We start from the raw sequence: 27088 nt of genomic DNA, 5'->3' as shown, positions 1-27088 counted from the left end.
TCTCCCATAAAGTGAATGCTAGGATCCATTTTATTCAAACAAAACAAAAAAAACAAAAACAAACCGACGCTCCAAGCAAAGCACATAAGATGTGATGGAATAAAAATATAGTTTCAGGGGAGGAACCTGATAATGTTGTCGATGAAGAAGGGGATGCCTTGGGCATCCCCAAGCTTAGACGCTTGAGTCTTCTTAGAATATGCAGGGGTGAACCACCGGGGTATCCCCAATCTTAGAGCTTTCACTCTCCTTGATCATGTTGCATCATACTCCTCTCTTGATCCTTGAAAACTTCCTCCACACCAAACTCGAAACAACTCATTAGAGGGTTAGTGCACAATAAAAATTAACATATTCAGAGGTGACACAATCATTCTTAACACTTCTGGACATTGCATAATGCTACTGGACATTAATGGATCAAAGAAATTCATCCAACATAGCAAAAGAGGCAATGCGAAATAAAAGGCAGAATCTGTCAAAACAGAACAGTTCGTATTGACGAATTTTAAAATGGCACCAGACTTGCTCAAATGAAAATTCTCAAATTGAATGAAAGTTGCGTACATATCTGAGGATCATGCACGTAAATTGGCTTAATTTTCTGAGCTACCTACAGGGAGGTGGACCCAGATTCGTGACAGCAAAGAAATCTGGAACTGCGCAGTAATCCAAATCTAGTACTTACTTTTCTATCAACGGCTTAACTTGGCACAACAAAACACAAAACTAAGATAAGGAGAGGTTGCTACAGTAGTAAACAACTTCCAAGACACAAAATAAAAACAAAGTACTGTAAGTAAAAACATGGGTTGTCTCCCACAAGCGCTTTTCTTTAACGCCTTTCAGCTAGGCGCAGAAAGTGTGTATCAAGTATTATCAAGAGATGGTGTATCGTTATTATGAGCTCCCCCATCCGCAGTGGTACTAAGGGCTTTGTCAATTTTAGGCCTATAATAATACTTCTTTGGTTTAGGCACTTTAGAGACATACATAAACTTTTGCTCCTTACCCACATAAGCTTTCTCCTTATATTTAAGAGAAGAAAATGTTGAACCCAAGGTTCCCATAGCCTTTTCAAGTTCATCAATCCTATTGATTTGATCATCATGGACAACACAAGTTCCTAGGACACTAATTCTTTCATCAATTCCTCCTAAGGATTTATCAAGTTCATCAGTTTTATCAAGTAACATTTCCAATTCAGCTTCAATACTTGAAAAAAATTTCTCTATGGTTTCCAATTTTTTCATAACATCTTCAAGAGAGATTTCAGTTTTAACTTTATCAACAGGGGTATTCCAAATAAACTCTCAATAATGCAACTAGCTTCTAATGCAGGAGTACTTAGGAAGTCACCTTTTGCGAGACTATCAAGAACATATCTATTCCAGCTAGAGATACCAACATAAAAATTCCTGAGTAAAATAATGGTGGAGTGTTTCTTAGTGCATCTATTATGGGCATCACTAATTCTATACCAAGCATCTCTCAAACATTCTCCCCCTCGTTGCTTAAACGTACGAACTTCAACTTCAGGATTACTCATTTTAGTAGTAGTAAATAAAGCAAACTAGATAAAGTAAATGCAAGTAACTAATTTTTTGTGTTTTTGATATAGCAGACAAGATAGCAAATAAAGTAAAACTAGCAACTAATTTTTTTGTATTTTGATTTAGTGCAGCAAACAAAGTAGTAAATAAAACTAAGCAAGACAAAAACAAAGTAAAGAGATTGAGAAGTGGAGACTCCCCTTGCAGCGTGTCTTGATCTCCCCGGCAACGGCGCCAGAAAAAGAGCTTGATGGCGTGTAACTCACACGTTCGTTGGGAACCCCAAGAGGAAGGTATGATGCGCACAGCAGCAAGTTTTCCCTCAGAAAGAAACCAAGGTTTATCGAACCAGGAGGAGCCAAGAAGCACGTTGAAGGTTGATGGCGGCGGGATGTAGTGCGGCGCAACACCAGGGATTCCGGCGCCAACGTGAAACCTGCACAACACAACCAAAGTACTTTGCCCCAACGAAACAGTGAGGTTGTCAATCTCACCAGCTTGCTGTAACAAAGGATTAACCGTATTGTGTGGAAGATGATTGTTTGCAGAAAATAGTAGAACAAGTATTGCAGTAGATTGTATTTCAGTAAAGAGAATTGGACCGGGGTCCACAGTTCACTAGAGGTATCTCTCCCATAAAATAAACATCATGTTGGGTGAACAGATTATAGTTGGGCAATTGACAAATAAAGAGAGCATGACCATGCACATACATATCATGATGAGTATAGTGAGATTTAATTGGGCATTACGACAAAGTACATAGACCGCCATCCAACTGCATCTATGCCTAAAAAGTCCACCTTCAGGTTATCATCCGAACCCCCTCCAGTATTAAGTTGCAAAGCAACAGACAATTGCATTAAGTATGGTGCGTAATGTAATCAACAACTACATCCTTAGACATAGCATCAATGTTTTATCCCTAGTGGCAACAGCACAACACAACCTTAGAACTTTCTGTCACTGTCCCAGGTGTCAATGCAGGCATGAACCAACTATCGAGCATAAATACTCCCTCTTGGAGTTACAAGCATCTACTTGGCCAGAGCATCTACTAGTAACGGAGAGCATGCAAGATCATAAACAACACATAGATATAACTTTGATAATCAACATAACAAGTAGTCTCTATTCATCGGATCCCAACAAACGCAACATATAGAATTACAGATAGATGATCTTGATCATGTTAGACAGCTCACAAGATCCGACAATGATAGCACAATGGGGAGAAGACAACCATCTAGCTACTGCTATGGACCCATAGTCCAGGGGTAGACTACTCACACATCACACCGGAGGCGACCATGGCGGCGTAGAGTCCTCCGGGAGATGATTCCCCTCTCCGGCAGGGTGCCGGAGGCGATCTCCTGGATCCCCCGAGATGGGATCGGCGTTGGCGGCGTCTCTGGAAGGTTTTCCGTATCGTGGCTCTCGGTACTGGGGGTTTCGTCACGGAGGCTTTAAGTAGGCGGAAGGGTAGGTCAAGAGGCGGCGCGAGAGGCCCAGACCATAGGGCCGCGCGGCCAGGGCAGGGGCCGCGCCGCCCTATGCTCTGGCTGCCTCGTGGCCCCTCTTTGTTTCGTCTTCGGACTTCTGGAAGCTTCGTGGAAAAATAGGCCCCTGGGCGTTGATTTCGTCCAATTCCGAGAATATTTCCTTACTAGGATTTCTGAAACCAAAAACAGCAGAAAACAGCAACTGGCACTTCGGCATCTTGTTAATAGGTTAGTTCCAGAAAATGCACGAATATGACATAAAGTGTGCATAAAACATGTAGATAACATCAATAATGTGGCATGGAACATAAGAAATTATCGATACGTCGGAGACGTATCACTCTGCACTTGGAGGTCCAACACTGTCTACAAAAATTGAAGCGTGCGTAGACATCAGTGACGATGATGGCGATGATCTCCTCCAATTCCCTGTCCCGGCAGGGTGCCAGAACAGAGTTTCTGGTTCCCGAATTGAGGTTTTTGGTGGCGGCGGAGCAGCGGAACTCTTTCTAGAAAAACGTCGAACCTCCCTCTGTTTTTAGGTCAGAGGCTTTACGTAGCCCGAAGGAGGGTCGAGTAGGTGCCCGATGATGACGCGTAAAGCACACGCCCGTTGGGAACCCCAAGAGGAAGGTGTGATGCGTACAGCAGCAAGTTTTCCCTCAGTAAGAAACCAAGGTTATCGAACCAGTAGGAGATGAAGGCCACGTGAAGGTTGTTGGTGAAGGAGTGTAGTGCGGCGCAATACCAGGGATTCCGGCGCCAACGTGGAACCTGCAGTGAGGTTGTCAATCTCATCGGCTTTCTGTAAACAAAGGATTAAATGTATGGTGTGGAGAATGATGTTTGTTTGTGAAGAACAGTAGAGAACAATGATTGCAGTAGATTGTATTCAGATGTAAAAGAATGGACCGGGGTCCACAGTTCACTAGTGGTGTCTTTCCAATAAGATAAATAGCATGTTGGGTGAACAAATTACAGTTGGGCAATTGACAAATAGAGAGGGCATAACAATGCACATACATATCATGATGACTAATATGAGATTTACTTAGGGCATTACGACAAAGAACATAGACCGCTATCCAGCATGCATCTATGCCTAAAAAGTCCACCTTCGGGTTAGCATCCGCACCCCTTCCAGTATTAAGTTGCAAACAACAGACAATTGCATTAAGTATGTTGCGTAATGTAATCAACACAAATATCCTTAGACAAAGCATTGATGTTTTATCCCTAGTGGCAACAGCACATCCATAACCTTAGAACTTTCTGTCACTGTCCCAGATTCAGTGGAGGCATGAACCCACTATCGAGCATAAATACTCCCTCTTGGAGTCACAAGTATCAACTTGGCCAGAGCCTCTACTAGCAACGGAGAGCATGCAAGATCATAAACAACGCATATATGATAGATCAATAATCAACTTGACATAGTATTCCATATTCATCGGATCCCAACAAACACAACATGTAGCATTACAAATAGACGATCTTGATCATGATAGGCAGCTCACAAGATCTAAACATGATAGCACAAGAGGAGAAGACAACCATCTAGCTACTGCTATGGACCCATAGTCCAAGGATGAACTACTCACACATCAGTCCGGAGGCGATCATGGTGATGTAGAGTCCTCCGGGTGATGATTCCCCTCTCCGGCAGGGTGCCGGAGGCGATCTCCTGAATCCCCCGAGATAGGATTGGCGGCGGCGGCGTCTCTGGAACTTTTCTCGTATCGTGGCTCTCGGTAATAGGGTTTTCGCGACGGAGGGAATAAATAGGCGAAGAGGCAGAGTCGGGAGAGGCTCGAGGGCCCCACACCATAGGCCGGCGCGGGCCCCTTCCTGGCCGCGCCGCCTGGTGGGGTCACCACCTCGTGGCCCCACTCCGTATCTCCTTCGGTCTTCTGGAAAGCTCCGTGGAAAATAAGACCCTGGGCTTTTGTTTCGTCCAATTCCGAGAATATTTCTTGTGTAGGATTTCTGAAACCAAAAACAGCAGAAAACAGGAACTGGCGCTTCGGCATCTTGTTAATAGGTTAGTGCCGGAAAATGCATAATAATGATATAAAGTGTATATAAAATATGTGAGTATTATCATAAAACTAGCATGGAACATAAGAAATTATAGATACGTTTGAGACGTATCACCTGAGGCGGCCACACCACCCCTAGGCATGGCCGGGGGTGGCCCACACCTAGGCAAGGTGTGGGCCCCCCGTGGCTCTTCTCTGTCTCGTCTTCTGGCTCTGTGAGTCTTCGGGTAAAATAGGGACTTTGTGATAATTTCCGGAGATTTTCCTGAAAGTTGGATTTCTGCACAAAAAAAAGACACTAGAGCAATTCTGCTGAAAACAGCATTAGTCTGTGTTAGTTGTATTCAAAACACACAAATTAGAGGGAAAACACCAACAAAAATGTTTGGGAAAGTAGATACGTTTTGGACGTATCACGGGGTTAATGGGTTCACTTGTCTACTCTCTTTTTAAGTTGCAGTGCACACAAACAATTCATCAAAGACATAATATTGGTAGAAATTCAACATGTGTTCGATAAGAATTTATATGGCCATCACATCCTAACATAGAGATGATGCAACACATCTCTCTTATACTCCTCAAGAAAGGAAAAACTCCAAGCAATCTTGAATTAAGAATCAACAGAGTATAGCCTTAAGTAAATTGACATGATGTTTGAATCACAAATATGCTACCTTGAACAAACATGATTATCAAGTTGTCACAAGATAATTATAGCACTTGAATTCACTTTATCCATAGTGAGGCAGCAAAACAAAAGGTATATACCATAGTAGATCTTGAATTTGTTATCACTATTCAATCACTACAACCATGGTACTCCATCTAATACATACTTCTTCCCACACACATGCTCTTGCATACAACTTAGATCGGAACAAGTACTTAAGAACGGGGCACATGATATGCATCTATCAATATATCTTACACATAATAGGTTCCAATCTCATATATAAAATCACATAATAAAGATCTACCATATAGGAATTACATATATAACCATAATCATGTTTGGCGGCTCATATGGTACTAGATCTATGAAGAACAAGAGAGAAATAGATCAAGCTACTGCCACAAACCCACAGTCCAGAGGTGGACTACTCCCTATTCATCATGGTGATGATGGTGAAGACGTTGGAGAAGGTGGCGATCACTCCGGCGGCGGCTCCGGCGGAGTTTTCCCCACAGTCTTCGTTGGTTCTGACTCTGTTTCGATGTTTCGGTGTTTCTGCTGCGCTCTACGATTTTTGGTGTTGCTTGAAGCCTCTTTCTTTATGCCGACGATGCAACCCTCTTCTTAATCCTTGCAAAGATGATATTATTGCCACTCAAAGCATCATACAGGTTTTTGGTTCTATCTTGGGCCTGAAGGCAAAGATGAACAAGTGTGTGATATATTCTATTTAGTGTGCTAATTTTGATTTATCTGATGTGCTGATTAAGTTGGCACTGGAGATGCTTTCCTTATCAATACTGGTCCTCCCTCTAGGTATTCAGAAACCAACAAGAGAAAATTTGCAAATGTTAATTGACAAGATTTCTAGTAAGCTTAAGCCGTGGAAAGGGAAGATGATGACAAGGCTTATTCTCGTCAACTCTGTTTTGACATCTACTTTAACCTATTTATATTTCTTAATGAGCTTTGATCTCATGCCTTGGGCGATAAAGAAGATTGACATGCTTCGTAGAACAAATTTATGGAGAGGGGATGATGAACCCAGGGGTGGGCACTGTCCAGTGAACTGGAAGTCTGTTTGCTCCCCAAAAAAATTTGGTGGTCTTAGCGTTAAGGGCCTCTGCTCTTACAGCTGGGCTTTGCGGCTGCGCTAGCTCTCGTATTCCTGGGATGAGGTTGAGCGGCCTTGATGGCGATGTCATGTGATGCTGAGAGATAGTTGTTTGATGCTTGTACAAAAATCACCTTAGGGAATGGAAAATAGAAATTTTCAGGCGTTGTATGATGGACGCTGGCTCCGGGGCCTCTTGCAGGTTTCGATAGCGGATGAGCTCCATCAATTCCTTCTGCTTTGGACGAGGTGGACGAGGTTCGGTTATCAGGTAGGCATGACTCCATTAGATTGTGGCTTTGCTCTGGTGGGAACTACTCGGTCAAGTCTGCCTATGAGTTCCAATTCATTGGGCGTCGGCTGCAACCACACCTTGAAAATGTTTGGCACACTAACAAAGGTAGAAGGCAAAGTGAAGTTATTTCTGCGGTTGCTCTTGTGCAATAGGAATTGGACCGCTGACAGGATTCTGCGGAGAGGATTGGATTGCAACCCAACTTGTCGCCTATGTGATCAAGAGCCTGAGACCGCGGCTCATTTGACGGTGCAATGTTATTACGCCAAGCAGGTTTGGGCTTCACACTCTGTTTTCAATGCACCACTGGCTAGGATTTGTTCCTAGGGAGCAAGATTCACCATTGTATTCCAAGAGCTCCGAGAGGTGAGACGATTTGAGTGGCCTACTACACGGCTTGGCACATCTGGAAGGAATGAGGGCGGCCAATTTTTGAAAATACCGAGATGCCGACAACTGATCTTGACTCTCATGTTAAAGAGGAAAATACCGAGATGTCGGCGAATGATCTTGGCTCTCGAGATGTCAGCGAGTTTTTGAAAATACCGAGATGTCGGCGACTGGTCTCCGGGTAAAAAAAAAAAAAACAAACCTTCATGTTGTTCGATGGAATTTAGGTTTTGCAGTACCTACCAAGGGCTTTGGTGGGAAACCTCGCAGTAACAACATAGCAATAGCGAGCGAGGGACGTGTCTGCAATTTTGTCTTGACGGACTGAGGCCCTTTAGACAATATCAACACTTTCATATAGGACAGCGCTGAGCGTCCCCCGGGGGATCAAATCCCCGATCCCCCGGGCCGCCAGCCGTCCGATGGGAAAGCATCAAACCGTCAGATCTGGGTCAACGGTCTCACTCCAAAAACAAAAGTAAAATAAGCCTGTCGTCCTCCTCCTTCCCACCCCTCCCTCACGTACAGAGATCCATCTAGGCAGCGCCGCGACTCCCGTTTGGAGCAGCACCGGTGACGTCAAGGCCGGCTTGCAGCATCTCCGACCCGTCGGCGACGCCCCCGCTCGCCTCCACTCATGCAAAGAACCTCTGGTCTCCGGCGCCGCCCCTCACAGTAGCACCACCACCCCTGTTTCAAAGCAACATCGCCGCCGTTCGCAGCAGCGGCGTCATTGGCCGTAGCAGCGCCGTCGCAGGTCCGCATCAGTGAGAAAATGCGGTGGAAAGTCTGTAGCAGCTCCAACGGTTGTAGTAGAGACGGCAGCCAGTGAGAGCAGACACGGTGGCCGGTGGGAGCAGAGCCGCCGACCATATGTAGCAGAGATTGCAAGTTTGCAACCAATTGTAGCAGAGTCGACCGCCGGTAGTAGCAGAGATAGCGGCGGGTGGTAGCACAACCGCCGGACATGGCGACAAACTGTAGCAGACGCCGCCGCAAGTGGTAGCAGAGCCGGCCAACTTTTGTAGCAGACCAGGCCGCCGGTGGTAGCACAGTCGGCGACCATCTCGACCAATTGTAGCAGATCAAGCCACCGGTGGTAGCAGACCGGGGCCACCGGTTGTAGCAGAGTCGGCCGCCGGTTGTAGCAGAGATAGCGGCGGGTGGTAGCACGACCGGTGGCCATGGCGACCTACTGTAGCAGAGCCGGCCGCCGTGGTAGCACAGCTGGCCGCTGGTTGTAGCAGAGGGAGCGACCGCTTGAAGCAGCGGGGGGCGTGGCAGACTCCGAGGGAGTAGGGCAGCGAGCCTCCGGGATGAGCTTGCCGGCGTTGATCCAGACCTCGACGAGGCAGATCTCGCCGTCGTCCTGACCGCGGCCTGGCCACAAGGCGGCGCTGCGTCTGGCGCATGGCTCCTGCAGCGACATCGATATGGCGAGTGGAGGAGGGCGTCGAGCTGCGGGTGGCTCAGTAGAGGAGCCTCCTGACACCGGCGGCGGGAGGTAGGCGAACAGAGAGTCAGAGAGGAGATCTTCTGTGGAGGAGGAGCAGGTAAGGGGAGGAGCTCGAAGCAGTTTCCTCAGAAGCAGACAAGAGCTCGTGGGGAAGACAAGGGATACGCGTGGGTGGAGCAGGTAAGGTGGGCCTCCCTCGTTTTCTCTCCGCGTGGGTGGACACGCGTCGTTCAAAGGAGGCGGGGGATCACGATGCCCTTTTCCCCCGGGTGATAGTTAGCATTTTCCTTTCATATATTGTTGATTGACAGCTAATAGATGACCGCTAAACAACTGGGTGATCCCCATTGCAATTAGCAAGGTCTCGTATTATGACGCCCTCTGCACACGCCAACAAAGATCTTGATCTTGGCTGGTATATTTAATCTCTTTATTTTTTTTCCAAACAGCCACGGGTGAAGTTAAATTTAATACTTCTACAGTACTATTTTTTAGTAGCAATATATTTCATGGTAGTTTCTTCATTTATTATCAAACCAGAGAATTGCACAGGCCCACGCCCACGCCCATGCCCATGCCCAGCAGAAAGGAAATAGACTCACACGGCCCAGACTACATTACCGACTGCCCTTTCGTCTTCACTTCACCAATCTCTTCTGCATCTTGCTCCTGCGAACCCCCAAACCCAAACCTTCGCTCGCTGGAGAGCCGACGGTCTCGCCTCCGCACTACGCACCTGGTAGATCTACTCCTCTCTCACGCTCCCCTCACCGGGTGGATGGATTGGATCTCTAATCTTTTCGCCTACAAATCTGCGCAGATTGGTCGCTCCTCCTCGTCTCCACGGACGGCGATGGCGCCGGGCTTCAAGAAGGGCGCGAAGGATAGCCCGGTGGACAAGATCACCGACGACATCCTCGCCGACATCTTCTCGCGCGTGCCCTACAAGTCAATCTGCTGCTGCAAGTGCGTCTCCACGCGCTGGCGCGACCTCTTCTCTCACCCTGACCACCGCAAGAAGCTGCCTCAGCCCCTCGCCGGCTTCTTCCATAAAGGCTACAACAAGAACCGGTTCCCCAGTGAAGCTCAATATTTCACCAATGTCTCTGGGAAAGGTGACCCTCTCGTCCACCCTTCACTATCGTTCCTGCCCAACTACGATAGCCTTGACATCTTAGACTACTGCAATGGCCTCCTCCTCTGCCAATGCTGCAACACATCGGATTATGTGGTGTGCAATCCCGCCACTGAGAAATGGGTTGATGTTCCTGCCACCGAGTGGTCCAGTGAGGCACAGGCGCGCATCGGGTTCGACCCGGCCGTCTCCTCCCACTTCCATGTGTTCGAGTTCATAGATGAGGAGGGATGGGGTATAGCCGAGGAGGAGCAACACGATTGCTTCAATCGCATTGAAGCGCTAGCCATATACTCGTCTAAAGCTGGAGGATGGAAGCATCAAAACTTTGACGGATTTGAGTTTGCCGTATTCTATGATTCACGAAGTGTTTTTTTTAATGGGATCCTGCATGTTGCTACCTCTGAGGGTTTTATATTAGCTATTGATGTGGAAGGAAATGACCGGGGGCTCGTTACTATTCCTATACCACCATACAATGATGATGTTTTTGTCGACGATATCTTTCTATCGCAGAGGCAGCTGTGTACTGCTTGCGTTGATCGGTCTCAACTAACAGTATGGGTTCTTGAGGACTATAAGAGTGAAAAATGGACCTTGAAGCACAATGCCAGCCTCTTGGAATTGTTTGGAGAAGGGTACAGAGGCACTGTCATCTCATTCCATCCCGAACGTAATTGTATATTCGTAGTTTGTGGGCACGAGAACACTCTAATGTCATACGACATGGATTGCAGAAAGATGTGTTCTATATGTCAACTTGAACGGGATTGTCAACCTAAGCGGGTCAAGACTCCTTTTCTCCCATATGTTCCATTGTACTCAGAGCCATTGGCAGATGGGAACTAAAAGTAAATGATAGGATCCACATGGAGTAGTGAACAGTAGGCAGATGGCATCTCTTTCGTAATCCTATATAAAGCTTACTACAGTACACCGGTTCATGATTTTGGTCAACTACTCTGTTAACTTGGCACTAATAGTTTTCCCAAACATATAACTAGGCGATCATAACGTTTTACTAATTCCAAGATATCTCAATTAGGTGATGTGCCACGGGCTCTACATCCTTCAATTCTCTTGTAAACTTAACTGCTACAAATATTTTCTTCTACCTACGTACAGTAATCCAAGACGGTAAAATCTATATCTATACCTAATAATAAAGGAGCTAAGGTTTCTGCCAAAATTTTCGTCCAACTTTTTATTGGACCGTTTTGCCCTCCCACAAAATCGCATAGTACGTCAAATTGCCACCATACCCGTTCGTTCATTTTTTCTTTTTCCTCCTCTAGCCGAGAGTGAGAGCAGAGAACTGCTCTGCCGCGCGTGAAACAAGCCGCGTGTATCGCGCCACCGGCGCTCCTCCTGCGTGCCTCCCGCCGTCGGCTGCCCCGCCGAGAGGAACTCCTCTGCGCTCCTCTGCCCAGGCGCGCGCCGCCCGCCGCCGGTTCATTCCCTTCCCAAATCGAACAAGATCTCTTCCTCCCGGACAGAACCGGTTGGCCACCGCCGCCATCCTCTCGATCTCCGGCCACCGGAGCCGCCAACCTCTTCTGGCAAGAGGAACGGAACGGCCGTTGCCCGGAACCCGCACCCTGTCCGCGGTGCCTCGCAGATTCGCGCCTCCAACATCTCGCCGTAGACCACCGATGTCCGCATCCGAGGCCCGTGTCCTTCCTTCAATGCTGCACGGGCATTCAAGATCTTCCGCCACTGGCCCGCTGTCCTCCGCCGGCGCGGCTGTACGCATGTACCTCCTTGACGAGCACGCTCGGCGCGTCCCATGGCCTGAAAGGCATAATTACTGGTTCGCCTTTATTCCCCGGCCTCCGCTCGCATGGATTTTCGTCCTCCCAGGCACGCCCGATGCGGCGGCAGCAGACTAGAGAGCGCTCTTGGGCTTCGATTTGCGTTTCAGATATGGGCTTTAAGAGTACCTAGGGTGGTTTCCGGCCGAAGAACAAACGTGTATTGATATTCTCTACTTTAATAGTCCCACATCGATCTCCCCAGCCAGTTCCCCCTGTTTATATACGCTCCGAAATTTCAATCACCAGCAAGCAATAAGATGAGCTGATGGAAGACAGAGACAAGTACAAAATTGCCTATATGGATGGGTCGGAACCGGAAGGAATTTGCCTGATGGATCAAGGCTGGAAGGAATTAGCCGAATTGAGAAATATGATGAAAGATGTTGGCTCCTCCAATGGAGCCCGGGATGGTGGAGCAGGCAAGATGCCATACCAAGAAATCACCGGCAAGAGATAATTTGGGGATGCACAGGGGCAACCGAGAGAGCCAGAGAGAATTTAGCCCCGTCGGCGCCGCGCATGACAAAGAAATGCCCCGGCGGCAGCGCGCACGAGGAAGAAATCGAAATCAGGAGCTCCGCTGGGTCTCGCCTCTTTCCGCCAGTTGAGGATGAGGAGATCGACCTTCTCTTTCCTGGGAGTTCTTTAATAGTGAAAGGGACTAGAGCAGTCTATCTAACAAAAATTGGCTACTTGGAGTGAAAGACTAACGACACTATCTGAATTATAAAGACCGACGATAATATATATAATTGTAAAATGTTATAAAGAAAACATGTCAACTGTTATAAAGACCGAGAACACTTTGTGAATTATAAAGATTTATGACAATATGTAATTGTAAAATGTTCTACATATATGTTGCTAATGAGCATTTCAATTTTTCTAAATTAATAAAAAAAAAATCTTCCGCAGCAACGCGCGGGCATTGTCCTAGTTGATAATAATAGCATTTCCTGCAACCTTTCTCTCTGCTTGCAGCATCTAGTCTATAGTCAAGACTACACCTATACATGCTCTGCTTCCCCAGGTTACAAAGCCAGGTTCACGCGTACCAAAAGCCAGCTTCATACATATATAAAGGTGAAGGCAATCTCCTGTGTCACTCAGGCTCCCGAGGGAAACAACAACCCTTTCTCTTTAAGGCCTCGCTTGGATTGTAAATTAAGCCAAAACTCGGGTGTTTCACCGAGCACATAAATTTTTAGGGCTAGCTCAGTTTCACCATTTGGTTGGCTGTTTAACTTACGGATAGATCATGATTTCCCCCCCCGTTTTCTCCCATAAATACCACGGATCAGGAAAGGTCCATTTCTTTCCAGGATTTTCATCGGTGACAGTGGGATGCGCCGGTAGATTAGATCACCGCTGTATAATTTCCAGGCATCCAAGCGGGGCCTCAGTCTTTATTTTTCCCATCTTCCTTCAGTATCTGCGTTTCTCTTACAATGCAAAAACTGTTGAATTTTTTTACATGAGTTCCAAAAGGACGGTTAGGGTGCTGTCTATGGCAATTCTCTTTTCTACAAAATCGAGAAGAAAAAAACATAGACGAGACCAACAACTTCTTGCAACCCGACACTGAAAGAAACGATTTCCACTCTCTCAGAAACCATGTACACTACCTGCCTAGTTACACAGAAAACAATGGGCTACATCGTTATCATCTTACCATGCGCAATCTGATAGCTGCTCTGACTAAGCACCATTACGGGTGTCCAAATGATAAGTTTAATTATCACTTATTTTATTCCCCTAAATCACTCTCCATCGGCCATTACCATGTCTTGTCTTTTTAATAGTACTACAAAGATCGACTCCCAAATCACTATTAGTGCTTGTTTGAGATGAAGTTGAAGCGAACAGATCGGGATCGAGCTATGGGTGTTGCCGATGATTCTATGGCCTTGTAATTGTTTGCGTCAAGACCTTGTTTGTATGGAGGAGGGTTCCCTGCGGTGGCTGCAATGTTTCACGACGGCTAAACCCCGTGAGAGCGTGTATCGTCCAAATTTTTATTTAACGAACTATACAATTTTATTCTTCCTAATTAAGAAAATTGCTGAATATTATTATTGTTTGAAGAAAAGTACTCCCTTTGTTCGGGATAAAACCTATGGGCAATTCGATAACACCAAAAAAAAATCATAACTCATCTCACTAATTACTGCATGCACTAATTATTTTACATGCATCAGAGAAAAAAAATACAGTGGAAGAGAAAAGACAATAAATAAGACAGACCTTATAATTTACTCTTCTATTTGGGATTATAAGACAGTGGAAGAGAATGCTGCATTACAACATTAGGACTTAGACTAAGTCCTAATGTTGTAATGCAGCATTCTCATCATGCTACGTCCTCTTTAAACTATGACCATCTAATTAGTACGATGATAAAATGAGATTTCAAAAGTGAATTTCTTGCGGTCGTTAGAAATTCTTCTACAGCCTTCTCTTTTGCAGACATCAATTGCTTGTGGAAGGAGAAAATAAGCCTGACATCTATATTCATGCACGTGAGTGTTCTTTCATCTTCTTCTTTCTGAACGAAGACTCGCCTTAATTCATTGAATAAGAAGAGAGTCACAAAGTTGCGCCTGACATTAGAGTGAATAACGATATTGGTCACTATTTTGAGCCCTTGAAAGGTTTGAGACAAGGGGATCCGCTATCGCTTTTATTATTAACCTTGTAGCTGATATGTTGGCTATTTCTATAGCTAGAGCCAAAGAAGATGGTCAGGTTGGGAGTTTTATACCTCATTTAGTAGAAGGTGGTGTTTTGATTCTTCAATACGCTGATAACACCATTTTATCCATGGATCAAGACTCAGAGAAAGTTGTCAACATAAAATTGATTCTTTGCATCTTTGAACAACTCGTCGATCTCCAAAATTATTTTTCATAAGAGCGGATATTTTGATTCAGTAAAGAAAAAGATGTACAGAAGGAGTACAAATTCTTATTTTGATGTGAGGCTGGAACCCTCCCATTTAAATACTTAGGTATTCCCATTTAGTATAGGAGCTCCTAAACAAATAACGAAACCGGTTGAGAATCATTTTGAGAAAAAAGTTGGCTAGCTGTTTACGCAAGATGCTCTCATATGAAGATCATCTTGTACTAGGAAATTATGTTCTTACAAACTTACCAATGTTCCTTCTTCTTTGAAATGGCTAAAGGGGTAAGAAAAATATTGAATTCTTGTAGCTCCAGCTTCTTTTGTAAAAGTGACCAGCACAAAAATAAGTACCACTTAACAAAGTGAAATATTGTTTGTCGACCCAGGGACCAAAGAGGTTTAGGAATTGAAATACTTTAGAACTAAAAATAAGTGTTTACTGAGCAAATGGTTTTTTAATTACTTAATGAAGAAGGGTTGTGACAAGAGATGTTGCATAATAAATACTTCAGCAAAAGACTTTACCTCAACTGCAAGTTAAACTAACCGACCCACCCTTTTGAAAGGGTTTAATGGGTAAGAAACAAGAATTCTTCAATCGTGGTTTGTTTAAAGTGGGAAACCGGGCTATCACATGCTTCTGGGAGGACATTTGGCTAGGACCAACCCCTTTGGCTACTCAATATCCGTCATTATGCAATATAGTGAGACGTAAAATGTTATGGTTGGTGCTGTATTGTCAAACTACCCACTAAATATTGAGTTTAGATGGACATTTAATGATGAGATATGGGCAGCGTGGCTGCACCTAGTTGAGTGTATGATGGGGTGTTTTTGACGCCGGAACCGGACAAATTCGCTTGGAATCTTAGCCCTTCAAAGGCGTTCTTAGTGAAGTCCATGTATGCAGATTTTATGAGCGGTTATACAATATATATATGTGTGTAAATACCTATGAAAGCTTAAGGTATCATTAAAGATAAGAATGTTTATACCGTTCCTTCGTAGAAAGTTCTACTCACTAGGAATAATTTATTGAAAAGACGATGGATAAGATGTACTCCCTCCTTTCCAAAATGTAAGGCGTCTAAGGACTGGTCAAAAGTCAAATCTACTAACTTTGATCAAATATTTTGAAAAATATATTTACATCTACAATATCGAATGGACATATTTAGAAAATATATTTTATGGTGAATCTATTCATGTTGATTCAGTACTGTAAATAATATTTATATTTTTGTGTATAAACTTGGTCAAATTTTAAAAAACGTTGATTTTTGACTGATCTTTAGACGCCTTACATTTTGGAACGGAGGGAGTACTAAATGTGTTCTTTGTGATGCTCACGAATCCATTCAATATCATGTCCTGTCCTTTTGCAAGATCCCTTTGGAGAGTTGTTCATTTCATTTTTAACATATCTCTGTTAGTGTATGCTCTCTGTACGTGTACGGTGTACGGAGTAGTACTCCGACCGTACACGTACCTCCTCTGTACTGCCACGTAGGGAGCTTTTTCCTACCTATATAACACGCAACCGATGGCCCGAAAGGGCACGCATCGTTCCACACAATTTCACATGGTATCAGAGCGGGTCTCTTCCCGACTCTAGCTGTCGAAAACCCTAGACACCGACGCAGCCACAGCCAGCCGCCGCCGTCTCCTGCCGCCGCCGCTCCCTGTCGCCGCCCTTCCAAAACCACAAAAAAAAACAAGCCTCTGCCGCCGCCGCTTCTTGCCGCCGCCGTAGATCAACCAAATCACAACAACAACAAAACCCACGCCGCCGCCGCTCTCCTAGCCGCCGCCGCTTCTTGCCGCCGCCGTAGATCAACCAAATCACAACAACAACAAAACCCCCGCCGCCGCCGCTCTCCTAGCCGCCGCCGCGTTCGATCTCACAACAAAACCCACGCTGCCACCGCTTCTAGCGTCGCCGCGTCTACACATCATCGCTGATCATGTCGTCCTCGTCCTCCTCGGTGACAACCCTTGCTGCTGCTCTTGGTGCTCCCCCGTCCCAGCTCCTGACGCGCAATAATGCGCTGATTTGGAAGGCTCTCGTCATCCCTGCTCTTCGTGGTGCGCATGTTCTGGATCTCGTCGAGGGCACGGAGAAGGAGCCGGAGAAATTTATCGAGACTGAAGACATCGATCACAAGAAAGTCACAATCCCCAATCCCGAGCATGCAGCATGGATCTCTCATGACCAACAGGTCCTACGGTGGATCCTCAATGCCCTGTCCCCCGATGTGCTTGTACACGTCGTCGGCATGGCGTCTTCTGCCGAGGCATGGGCGGCCATCAACGACCATGTCTCCTCGTCGTCCAAGTCTCGAGTTCAACAACTTCGCTCGGCCCTCAATGACACTCGTAAGAACGATCTCTCTGCTGAAAAATACTTTGCCAAAATGAAGTGTATTGCCTCTGAGCTTGCTGCTGTTGGAAAACCACTTGATGAAGGTGATCTTGTCTGGTACATACTTCGTGGTCTCGGTAGTCACTATAATAGTTTGCGTACTGCTGTTAATGCAAATCCTGGCACTACCTTTTCTGAGTTACTAAGTCAAGTTCAAGCCTATGATAGCATGCACAAACCTGGAGATGTTGGTTTTTCTTCCTCGGCCAATGTTGCTCGGCGTGGCAATGCTGCCCCACAGCGGGTTCCTGATCGCCCGCGCCAGCAGCCATATGATGACCGTGGCCGCGGTGACGACCGTGGTCGTGGTGACTACCGTGACCGCCGTGATGACCGCGGTCGCCGTGATGACTGGGAACGCCGGGACAACCGTGGTCGGCGTGAAGACTGGGGCCGCCGTGATGGTGGTGGCTACCAAGGCCGGCGCTACAATGACGATCGCCCTCGCCAGCGTGATGATGGATATCGGCGTGATGATCGTCGTGATAATCGCCGTCGTGATCGTCAACCTACTCCATATGTTGATACTACTTGTCAGATCTGCTCTATTCATGGGCATCCTGCTCGTGATTGCTGGCGGCGATATGATGATGACCGTGGCAAGAAGGATGCAAACTTTGCTGCACATGGAGTAGACTCTAATTGGTATTATGACACTGGTGCTACTGATCACATTACTGGTGAACTGAATAAGCTGACTACTCATGATCAGTATCGTGGTGAAGATCGTGTGCGCACTGCCGAAGGCACAGGTATGCATATTAGTCATATTGGTCATTCATTATTGCGCACCCCTCATAATTCCTTCACTCTAAATTCCATACTACATGTTCATAGTGCATCTAAAAATCTCCTCTCAGTTTATCGTTTTACTCTTGATAATCATGTGTTCATTGAGTTTCATCCTTTCTTTTTTCTCATCAAGGACCAAGCAACACGACGCATATTGTTTAAAGGACCATGCTATGGCGGTCTCTATCCCCTGATGCCTATCACCACCGAGTCCTCCAAGCATGCCTTCCTCACAATAAAGCCATCATCCTCTACATGGCATCGTCGTCTAGGCCACCCATCGTCGTTTATTGTTCAGCAAGTTCTTAGGAGAAATAAAATAGATTACACCCCCGACAGCACACCTTATGTATGTGACTCTTGTCAACTAGCCAAGAGTCATCAGTTACCATACCCCATCTCCACCAATAGGTCCACTGTTCCTTTGGAGCAAGTCTTTTCTGATGTATGGGTGACATGGGCATACCCTTCGGGTACCCATTATTACTATACCTGGTTCGGCTCGGCCCAATATGGAGACAACCCGAAGAAGTAGTCGACTAGGACTCTTGTAAAACCCTAGGCTGGTTGCATATATAAAGCCAGCCAGGACACCCGAAATAAGGAGAGAGGACAACAGATAGACAGAATAGAGACAACATAGCTCCGCCTACGGCGGCACCCTGTAAACACATCTATGATCATATACTGGATTGCTAGCAGCACGTGGGATCCTCCACCGAGGGGACCCGAAGCTGGGTACGTCGTGTGCCTAATCTCGATCCCGGAATCTCCATCGTCGCTCTCCCGAAACCCTAGTCTACAATACGTAGGCATTGCCGAGGTATTCCCTCGTCAATTGGCGCCGACCGTGGGGATTTGCGACGACTGGATTTTGTCATCTGGGCGGGATCCATCAGATTTATCGTCAACATCATCGGCAAGATCGAAGTCAAGAAAAAGAAGTCATCGTTATCAGCTATGTCGAGATCGCGACTGCGTGGAAGAATCCGTCGAGTTCATCGCCAACATCCTTCAAGTTCATCTTCGATAGAGTCAATTTCGTCGATATCAAGCAGCAATTTCATCGTAAATCCAGAAAATTTCGACGTTTTGACAACAACGGCACACTTCATCGGCTGTGTCCACTTCATCGACTCCATCTGCCGGATGACCTACTTCTACACCGACTTCGTCGCATCCAATAATAGAGCTAAGTATTTCCTTTTCAAAGTTGATTATCGTTTATTTTCGTCGCACTCGAACAATCGAAAGCTGCACCATTACATTGTTACCATAAAAATATACTTGATTATTCGGATATTGTGAAGTAAAATTTATCAGGATTTTTTTTTTTCGCAAGATATATATCACTCATGTGATGTACTTCAGGATCAGTGGAGGGCTTAGTAAATATAACTTTCCCGGACTCAGCGGATTAATGTTCTTCGGCTCTGGATGCATATTCTTTGGCTTAGTGGACTTATTTGGTTCGACTTAGTAAAAATATCTCCTTTGGCTCAGTAGATTTATCTTCTTTGGATTACTGGACTTATCTTCGTCGGATTCATCTTATTATAATAATTGGTCTCCTCTAAAATACAATATTACCTTACATATCTTGGGTCAGTGAATTTATTTTTCGGATCAGAGGATTTATCTTCTTCGGCATGCTGGATGTATTTTCTTCGGGATATCATTGGTTTCTTCTTATACAATACTATACGAGGCGTCAATGGATATATCGTCTATGGTTGTTATTGGAATTCTTTTCTTCGGGTCAATGGGTTCATCTTCTATAATATCAATATCAATATTCACGGCTATTATTGGATTTATTTTCTTCGGATCAAAGGATTCATCTTCTATGACATCAATGGATTCACCTTCCATGGTTATTACTGGATTCTTCGGTTCAATGGATTCATCCTTTATAATATCGGCAGATTCATATTTCATGGCGTAATCTCCAATATGGTTTCATCTCAAATACCTTGGCTTCATCTTCATGGACTTATATTATGACAATGGCTTCATACTGAATGGCTTTAATTTATGTGACTTTGTGACTCCGACTAACTTCTTTCGACATCATGGCTAACACTCGGGGGCTCAACCATGACTTCGCCTTGGGTCGCAACTGCGACACAGCATCTAAGTAACAAATCATAACGTCACCCCAGGAGTGCTCGGGGGCTCGGCTATTTCTTCATCAACAATTTGGCGGCATCTATTATCTCTATTTGGTGATTTCTACTTTGGCTAGATTTCTTATCTACACTCGAAGACTTCATCATGCATCGACTTCGTCATGTCAAAAAAGCTAAGTGTTCTTTTATTTTGTACAAAGTTGATTATCATTTACTTTCGTCGCACCCGATACTCGGGGGCTGCGCGGCGTGTATTCACTTTACATATCATCGAATCTGAGCATCTGACACCGCATGCGAAAAAGAGAGTCAAGGGAAAGATAGAAAAAGTTTGTTTATTTATGCAGGAGAAAGACGACGAAATTTTCTACAAAAGAGAACCCGACGAAATTGTCCAAAGAGAGAACTCGACGAAATTGTCTTCAAGAAAGAACAGGACCCGAAAAATTATCTTCAAAGAGGGTCCGAAAAATTATCCTCAAGGAGGTCCCAAGGAGGTGCCGAAGAATTATCCTCAAGGAGGTGCCGAAAAATTATCTTCAAGGAGGTGCCGAAGAAATTTTCCTGAGGGAGGACCCGAAGAATTGTCCTCAGGGAGAACCCGAAGAATTGTCCTCAAATAGGACCCGAAGAAATTTTCCTGAAGGAGGACCCGAAGAATTGTCCTCAGGGAGAACCCGAAGAATTGTCCTAAAGGAGGACCCGAAGAAATTTTCCTGAGAGAAGAACTCGACAAAATTTTCATCAAGGAGAAACACAAAAAAAAAAAAAAAAAAAAAAAAAAAAAAAAGAGAGAGGAAAAAAAAAGAGGACGGACAAATCTTCGGGTCCATTGACTCGTCATTTGTTCTGAGCGAGAGTATCGGCGATGTGCCTGACGACAATATAGAAGAACCAATATATTCGGCTGTCTCATAAAGCCCGAGAGAAAAATATAGAAGAACCCGCAAAATGGGTCATTGCATCAGCCGAACAAGGCACTCGACAATATATTCTCAGAACGCCAAAGTTGCGATCAGTTTCTGAATGCCGCAAATTTGCGAAGGTAAGACCCCAGATCCGTTCACGGGCGTGGCATCGCCGAAGATCGCGCTCACATTTTTATCCGTATCAACAGATACGAAGAAAAATCCTAACGGACGCGTTAGGTACCCGATAAACATGACTGGGACTCGACAGAATGGTAAGACCTTAAGCGGCACCTGTCGATGTTTACACCAGTATCCCGGGATCATGTCCAGGGACGTGATCTTGAAGTAGGTTTTTGCGGATTGCCACTAGAGCAGTTAACTGGTACCTGATCCGTCAGATGAACCAGCCCCAACTACCAATATCCCTGTACAATATAGATATGGATAACAAATAAAAATAGCAATGGCTTGGACCCGACAAATATGGCCTGCGCCAAGTTCTTTATCGAGTAGTACAACTTGAGCCTATGTCCAAGTGCAAGCACCTACCCATAGGCTCGGGGGCTACTCTTATCAAGAGAGTTGTTTACCCTCCCGACGAGACACAAGTTTTTGCCCAAATGCTCGGGAGCTACTTTGAGAAAAAGAAAAATTCAAGTATGACAATATAGAATTGCGGGAGCCTATGATCAAACACAAGTTTTTGCCCAAATGCTCGGGGGCTACTTTGGAAAAAGAGATCGACTATGACAATACAGACTATGGAGCCTATGATCAAACACAAGCATTTGTTCATAGCCTCGGGGGCTACTCCCATCGGGAGCGCTGTTCGCGCACCCAATCAATATGAAGAAGTTCGAGAAAGAATGACAATATAGCGGCATAAAATGTTGAGCCTACAACCAAGCGCAAGCACTTGGCTGTAGCCTCAAGCTACTCCCATCGGGAGCGCTGGTCGCGCACCCGATAGAAAAATAACTTCGACAAGATCTACAACAAATCAATGTTTGTAGACTCAACTCGATTCTACGACTCGAGTGGAGCCTACTCCCATCGGGAGTACATAGATTTCATCGAATTCTCCAGAAATATAGTAAAAGTTCTTCATCGAGTAGTACAACTTGAGTCTATGCTCAAGCGCAAGCACTTGTCCATAGACTCGGGGGCTACTCCTATCAGGAGCGCTGGCGCGCACCCGACAGGAAAAATAATTTCAAGAATCATCGACATCATCTACGCATGATCTTCGGCTTGGACCTCGCCTTGTTTTTCTTCGACTTCGGAGATGGTTATGCTTGGAGTTTATACGCAAGTCTTCGACTTCCCTATAAACTCGGGGGCTACTGACATGGGCATACCCTTCGGGTACCCATTATTACTATACCTGGTTCGGCTCGGCCCAATATGGAGACAACCCGAAGAAGTAGTCGACTAGGACTCTTGTAAAACCCTAGGCTGGTTGCATATATAAAGCCAGCCAGGACACCCGAAATAAGGAGAGAGGACAACAGATAGACAGAATAGAGACAACATAGCTCCGCCTACGGCGGCACCCTGTAAACACATCTATGATCATATACTGGATTGCTAGCAGCACGTGGGATCCTCCACCGAGGGGACCCGAAGCTGGGTACGTCGTGTGCCTAATCTCGATCCCGGAATCTCCATCGTCGCTCTCCCGAAACCCTAGTCTACAATACGTAGGCATTGCCGAGGTATTCCCTCGTCAATGGGGGCCTGCTCCTCTTTCTATTGGAAAACATGCATACTATGTAAGCTTCATTGATGATTATAGCAAGTTCACATGGACTTATTTACTCAAGAAACGTTCTGATGTTTATCAAGCTTTTCTTAATTACCAGCAGTATGTTGAACGCAAGTTTGATCGTAAAATTGTTACTATGCAAACTGATTGGGGGGTAAGTATGAGAAACTAAACTCCTTTTTTCAAAAGGTTGGAATTACTCATCATGTGTCATGCCCTCATGCCCACCAACAAAATGGCTCTGCTGAAAGAAAACATCGCCACATAGTTAAGGTTGATCTTGCATTGCTTGCTAATGCCTCTATGCCTCTTAAGTATTGGGATGAAGCATTCTGTTAGTGTATGCTCTCTGTACGTGTACGGTGTACGGAGTAGTACTCCGACCGTACACGTACCTCCTCTGTACTGCTACGTAGGGGGCTTTTCCCTACCTATATAACACGCAACCGATGGCCCGAAAGGGCACGCATCGTTCCACACAATTCCACATGGTATCAGAGCCAAGAGGTCTTGAGTTCAAGACCCTGCTCGCGCAGTATGAAAAAACAAAAAAAAAGATTATGCGGCCTATGCACCGAACCCACGCTAAGGACTAAAAATAGCCTAGACGTGAGGGGGAGTGTTAAATATAAATATAGTGACTAACCTCCTTCCATCAGATCGGTCTTTTGGTTGAACTGGCTAGTGCCTGTCAATATATTACTAATATGTTTAGTAATTGGCTAAATAGCATTGCTAAGAAAGTTAAGGCTAGAATTTGTATTGGGGTTTATGCTTTAACTTGGGCAATATGAAATTGTCGTAACAAGTAGTTTTTAACAAGATCAAGGTTCCAACTTTTCTGTAGGTTATTCATCGAGCTGCGTATTGGATTCACATGTGGTCCTACCTTCTACCTGCTAATCAGCGGGAGCATATGGATTCTGAATGCACTCGGTTGAACGCGGTCGTACGGGCTATCTTCAACCAGGCTGTTTAGCGGCAACCCATTAGAATACAAGATGCATAGAGAGGCATTTCATATGCTTTGTTTCGCTAGTTTATTTTTGTCGAGACTTTGTGTGATCCATAAATTATTAAAATCTTAAATATGAAAACTATGCAATTAATAAAAGTTGTGTGCATCATTTTGATGTATAGGCCGAAGCTAAGTTCTCTACTTTGAAAAAGGAAAAAAAGTTACCCTTGAAGGCATACAAAGGAAGGTAAGATCTTATTCTCCCGAAATTTAAATAATTCTAAAACATCCTTTCGTGTAACTAGAATTTCTAAGATGGTGACAAGAATAATTCCTAGTACCCCGAGCAGATCCTATCAAACAAAATGCCAAATGTCAGACGCCAAACATGTACAGTGTCTTTAGTTGTATCTTTTCAGGAGGGCTTAGTGGAGTGGTTAGATTGGTTCAGAGAGCGATGGCACCGCACGAGTCATGCTTCTCGGCCTGCTTATAATTTGGGAACCCCAATCATCACTTCCCCTCCACCACTGCACTGTCGCTCCAAACTGAATCAACAAAGGCACATCCGAGCAGAGGAAGCAGGCGCTGCAGCTCGAGCAGAGCAATGGCTGCTAGTACCTGGGTCATGGTGGGTTCTGTTCTTCCCAGCTTAATTAATTTACGTGTTTCTTACTTCATCAGTTATCTTCTCCCTCTCTGCATATGCAGCTGGCTGTATTTTGTGTTCCTCTCTTGTTGTGTCGATACGACCTTTGTAGTCGGGATAAGAGCTTGTTCTAGTTTTGGGTGTTTTGGTTGAGGAGAGAAATCGTCATGTCCCATGAGCTTGTTCTAGTTTTGGGTGTTTTGGTAGTACATATCTTCTCAAATTTCTAGGCATGGATCTCTTTCCCGACAACCGATTATTTTGATTCTGAGGAATTCTTTTGGATAAAGGTTCCGAGTTATGTAGACAGCGAAGAGCGTCTTTGACTTTTGAGAGGTTTCAGCTCCCAGCTGTGTAGAATCAGATTAACACATATGAGATCAGGAAATTTCAGAATATCTCAGGTAGCCAGGTGTGTACTAGAACAAAAATTAGGCACTGTATGATGAGGATCTCTGTAATTTGGCTCAGAGTGTAGGTTTTTCGGATTCTTTGCTGCAATCTCATTTGCATGGTGTTGTTAGTCCTAGTGCCTGACAAGTAATTTTGGGGTGATGGATTGGTTTCAGACTATGAACTTGAAATAAAGTTGTTACTTTTGCTTCAGTTAATCTCCACGATTGCTTAACTCCACTCTCCTGATTAATCACACGCAGCTGGAGCAGAAGGGATCCGGGCCGGGAGCAAGAAGCTCCCACGCCATCACCCTGGTCGGCGGCACAGCCTACTCCTTCGGCGGCGAGTTCACCCCGCGCGTGCCCGTGGACAGCACCATGTACGCCTTCGACCTCAAGGCGCAGTCCTGGTCCGCGCTCGACGCCACCGGCGAGGTGCCCCCGCCGCGCGTCGGCGTCACCATGGCCGCCGTCGGCGGCACCGTCTTCGTGTTCGGCGGCCGCGACAGGGACCACAAGGAGCTGAACGAGCTCTACTCCTTCGACACGGCCACCAGCACCTGGACCCTGCTCTCCTCGGGCGACACCGGCCCGCCGCACCGGAGCTACCACTCCATGGTGGCCGACGGCGAGGGCAGCCGCGTGTACGTGTTCGGCGGGTGCGGCAACGCCGGCAGGCTGAACGACCTCTGGGCCTACGACGCCGCCGCCGGGCGCTGGGAGGAGCTGCCGTCGCCGGGGCCGGCGTGCCCTCCCCGCGGCGGGCCCGGGCTGGCGTTCGCGGGCGGGAAGGTGTGGGTGGTGCACGGGTTCTCCGGGGACGCGGAGCTCGACGACGTGCACTCCTACGACCCGGCGACCGGCGAGTGGGCCAAGGTCGAGACCACCGGCGACAGGCCCGCCCCGCGGAGCGTGCTCTGCGCGGCTGGCGTCGGGAAGTACGTGGTGGTGTTCGGCGGCGAGGTGGACCCCAGCGACCTTGGCCACCTCGGCGCCGGCAAGTTCTCCGCCGAGGCCTTCGTGCTGGACACCGAGACCGGCTCGTGGGCCAAGCTGGATGACGCCTCCGATCACCACCCCGGTCCTCGCGGGTGGTGCGCGTTCTCGGCGGGGGCGCTGGACGGCCGGAAAGGGATGCTTGTCTACGGCGGCAACTCGCCGACCAACGACCGGCTCGACGACATGTTCCTCTTCACTCCACTTCTAGCTTGAGACCTTGAGCCAGCACACGCTAGGCCGTGCCCGCAGCTCTGTGCGATTGCAGGTTCTGTGAGGAACTTGTGGGGTTGGTTAACCTTATGTTCTTGCATCTTGTGTTTATGTTGTGTATGTAAATGAGGAATAAAAATGATGATGAATTTGGTGCTTTAAATAGTTGTCCGACTAATATCTTAAGGCATATATAGAAATATATATTCCTCAAAAAAAAAAAATCTTAAGGCTAATTTAATCTAAAAAAGCTAATTTCCAAGTATATGATTTGTTAGTGAGATTAGGGCATGTACAATGTTAAATATCTTAGCAGTGCCATGTAAATTAAACGATTAGGTGGAGCAAAAAAAATTAAAAAAATAGTTTGTCTTCTCTTAATTAAGAGATGATCTCTTTGCGCAATCTTACTCGCTACATATTAAAGATAAAATAAAAAGTAACTCAATGTACACGGTGTTTTATTGTCATATTTAAATTACGTATCGGGTCAAAGATAAAGCGGTCTTACCTACCATTTATTCGAAATGAGGTAAACCCTGCCTCTACATTCAAATGATACACACAGCTTTTTATTGTATAGCTCAAAAAATATCTCGTTGTCAATACAAAAAATCATGGGTGAAAGTTACGACATGAATCAACCATCAAAACAGGGAATACAAAATCTGCATATGCATCTTGTAGTCTATTAATATGCGGTCAGCCACCTTGGTGGAAGATAGCTCGACCCAGAATCATATGTCCCCGTCGGCGCAGGCACACCCTAATAACATGCATGCCAACGAACACCTCCACATCGATTAAAAACGACCAAAGGGAGTAGGTAGGACCACATGTAAATATACTATATAGTTCAATGAATAGCCTGCAAAATTTGAGAAGAACCGGCCCCGTTAAAAACAATATTGTTTCGATAATCCCATATCTCCCTTTGATCCTAACTTCAGGGAGCATCTTACCAATGAAGAGGCCCAGAG

General features: G+C 45.7%; 2 protein-coding genes across 2 annotated transcripts; both read left to right on the top strand.

Annotated features, from left to right (window-relative positions):
* Window positions 1-9878: 9878 nt before the first annotated feature.
* On the top strand, window positions 9879-11009 carry LOC127304890 (F-box protein At5g07610). Its single transcript, XM_051335451.2, has one exon. The coding sequence runs from the start codon at window positions 9879-9881 to the stop codon at window positions 11007-11009; it is 1131 nt and encodes a 376-aa protein (XP_051191411.1).
* A 13283-nt stretch (window positions 11010-24292) lies between these two features.
* LOC127300380 (thiohydroximate-O-sulfate sulfur/sulfate-lyase (nitrile-forming) NSP1) lies at window positions 24293-26271 on the top strand. The gene is made up of 2 exons (XM_051330488.2): window positions 24293-24486; window positions 25161-26271. The coding sequence occupies exons 1-2, from the start codon at window positions 24463-24465 to the stop codon at window positions 26109-26111; spliced, it is 975 nt and encodes a 324-aa protein (XP_051186448.1). The 5' UTR covers window positions 24293-24462; the 3' UTR covers window positions 26112-26271.
* Window positions 26272-27088: the final 817 nt, after the last annotated feature.

Source organism: Lolium perenne, chromosome 5 (assembly GCF_019359855.2).
Source record: "Lolium perenne isolate Kyuss_39 chromosome 5, Kyuss_2.0, whole genome shotgun sequence".
Classification (NCBI taxonomy): Eukaryota; Viridiplantae; Streptophyta; class Magnoliopsida; order Poales; family Poaceae; genus Lolium; species Lolium perenne.
This window is presented reverse-complemented; position numbering and strand designations above follow the sequence as displayed.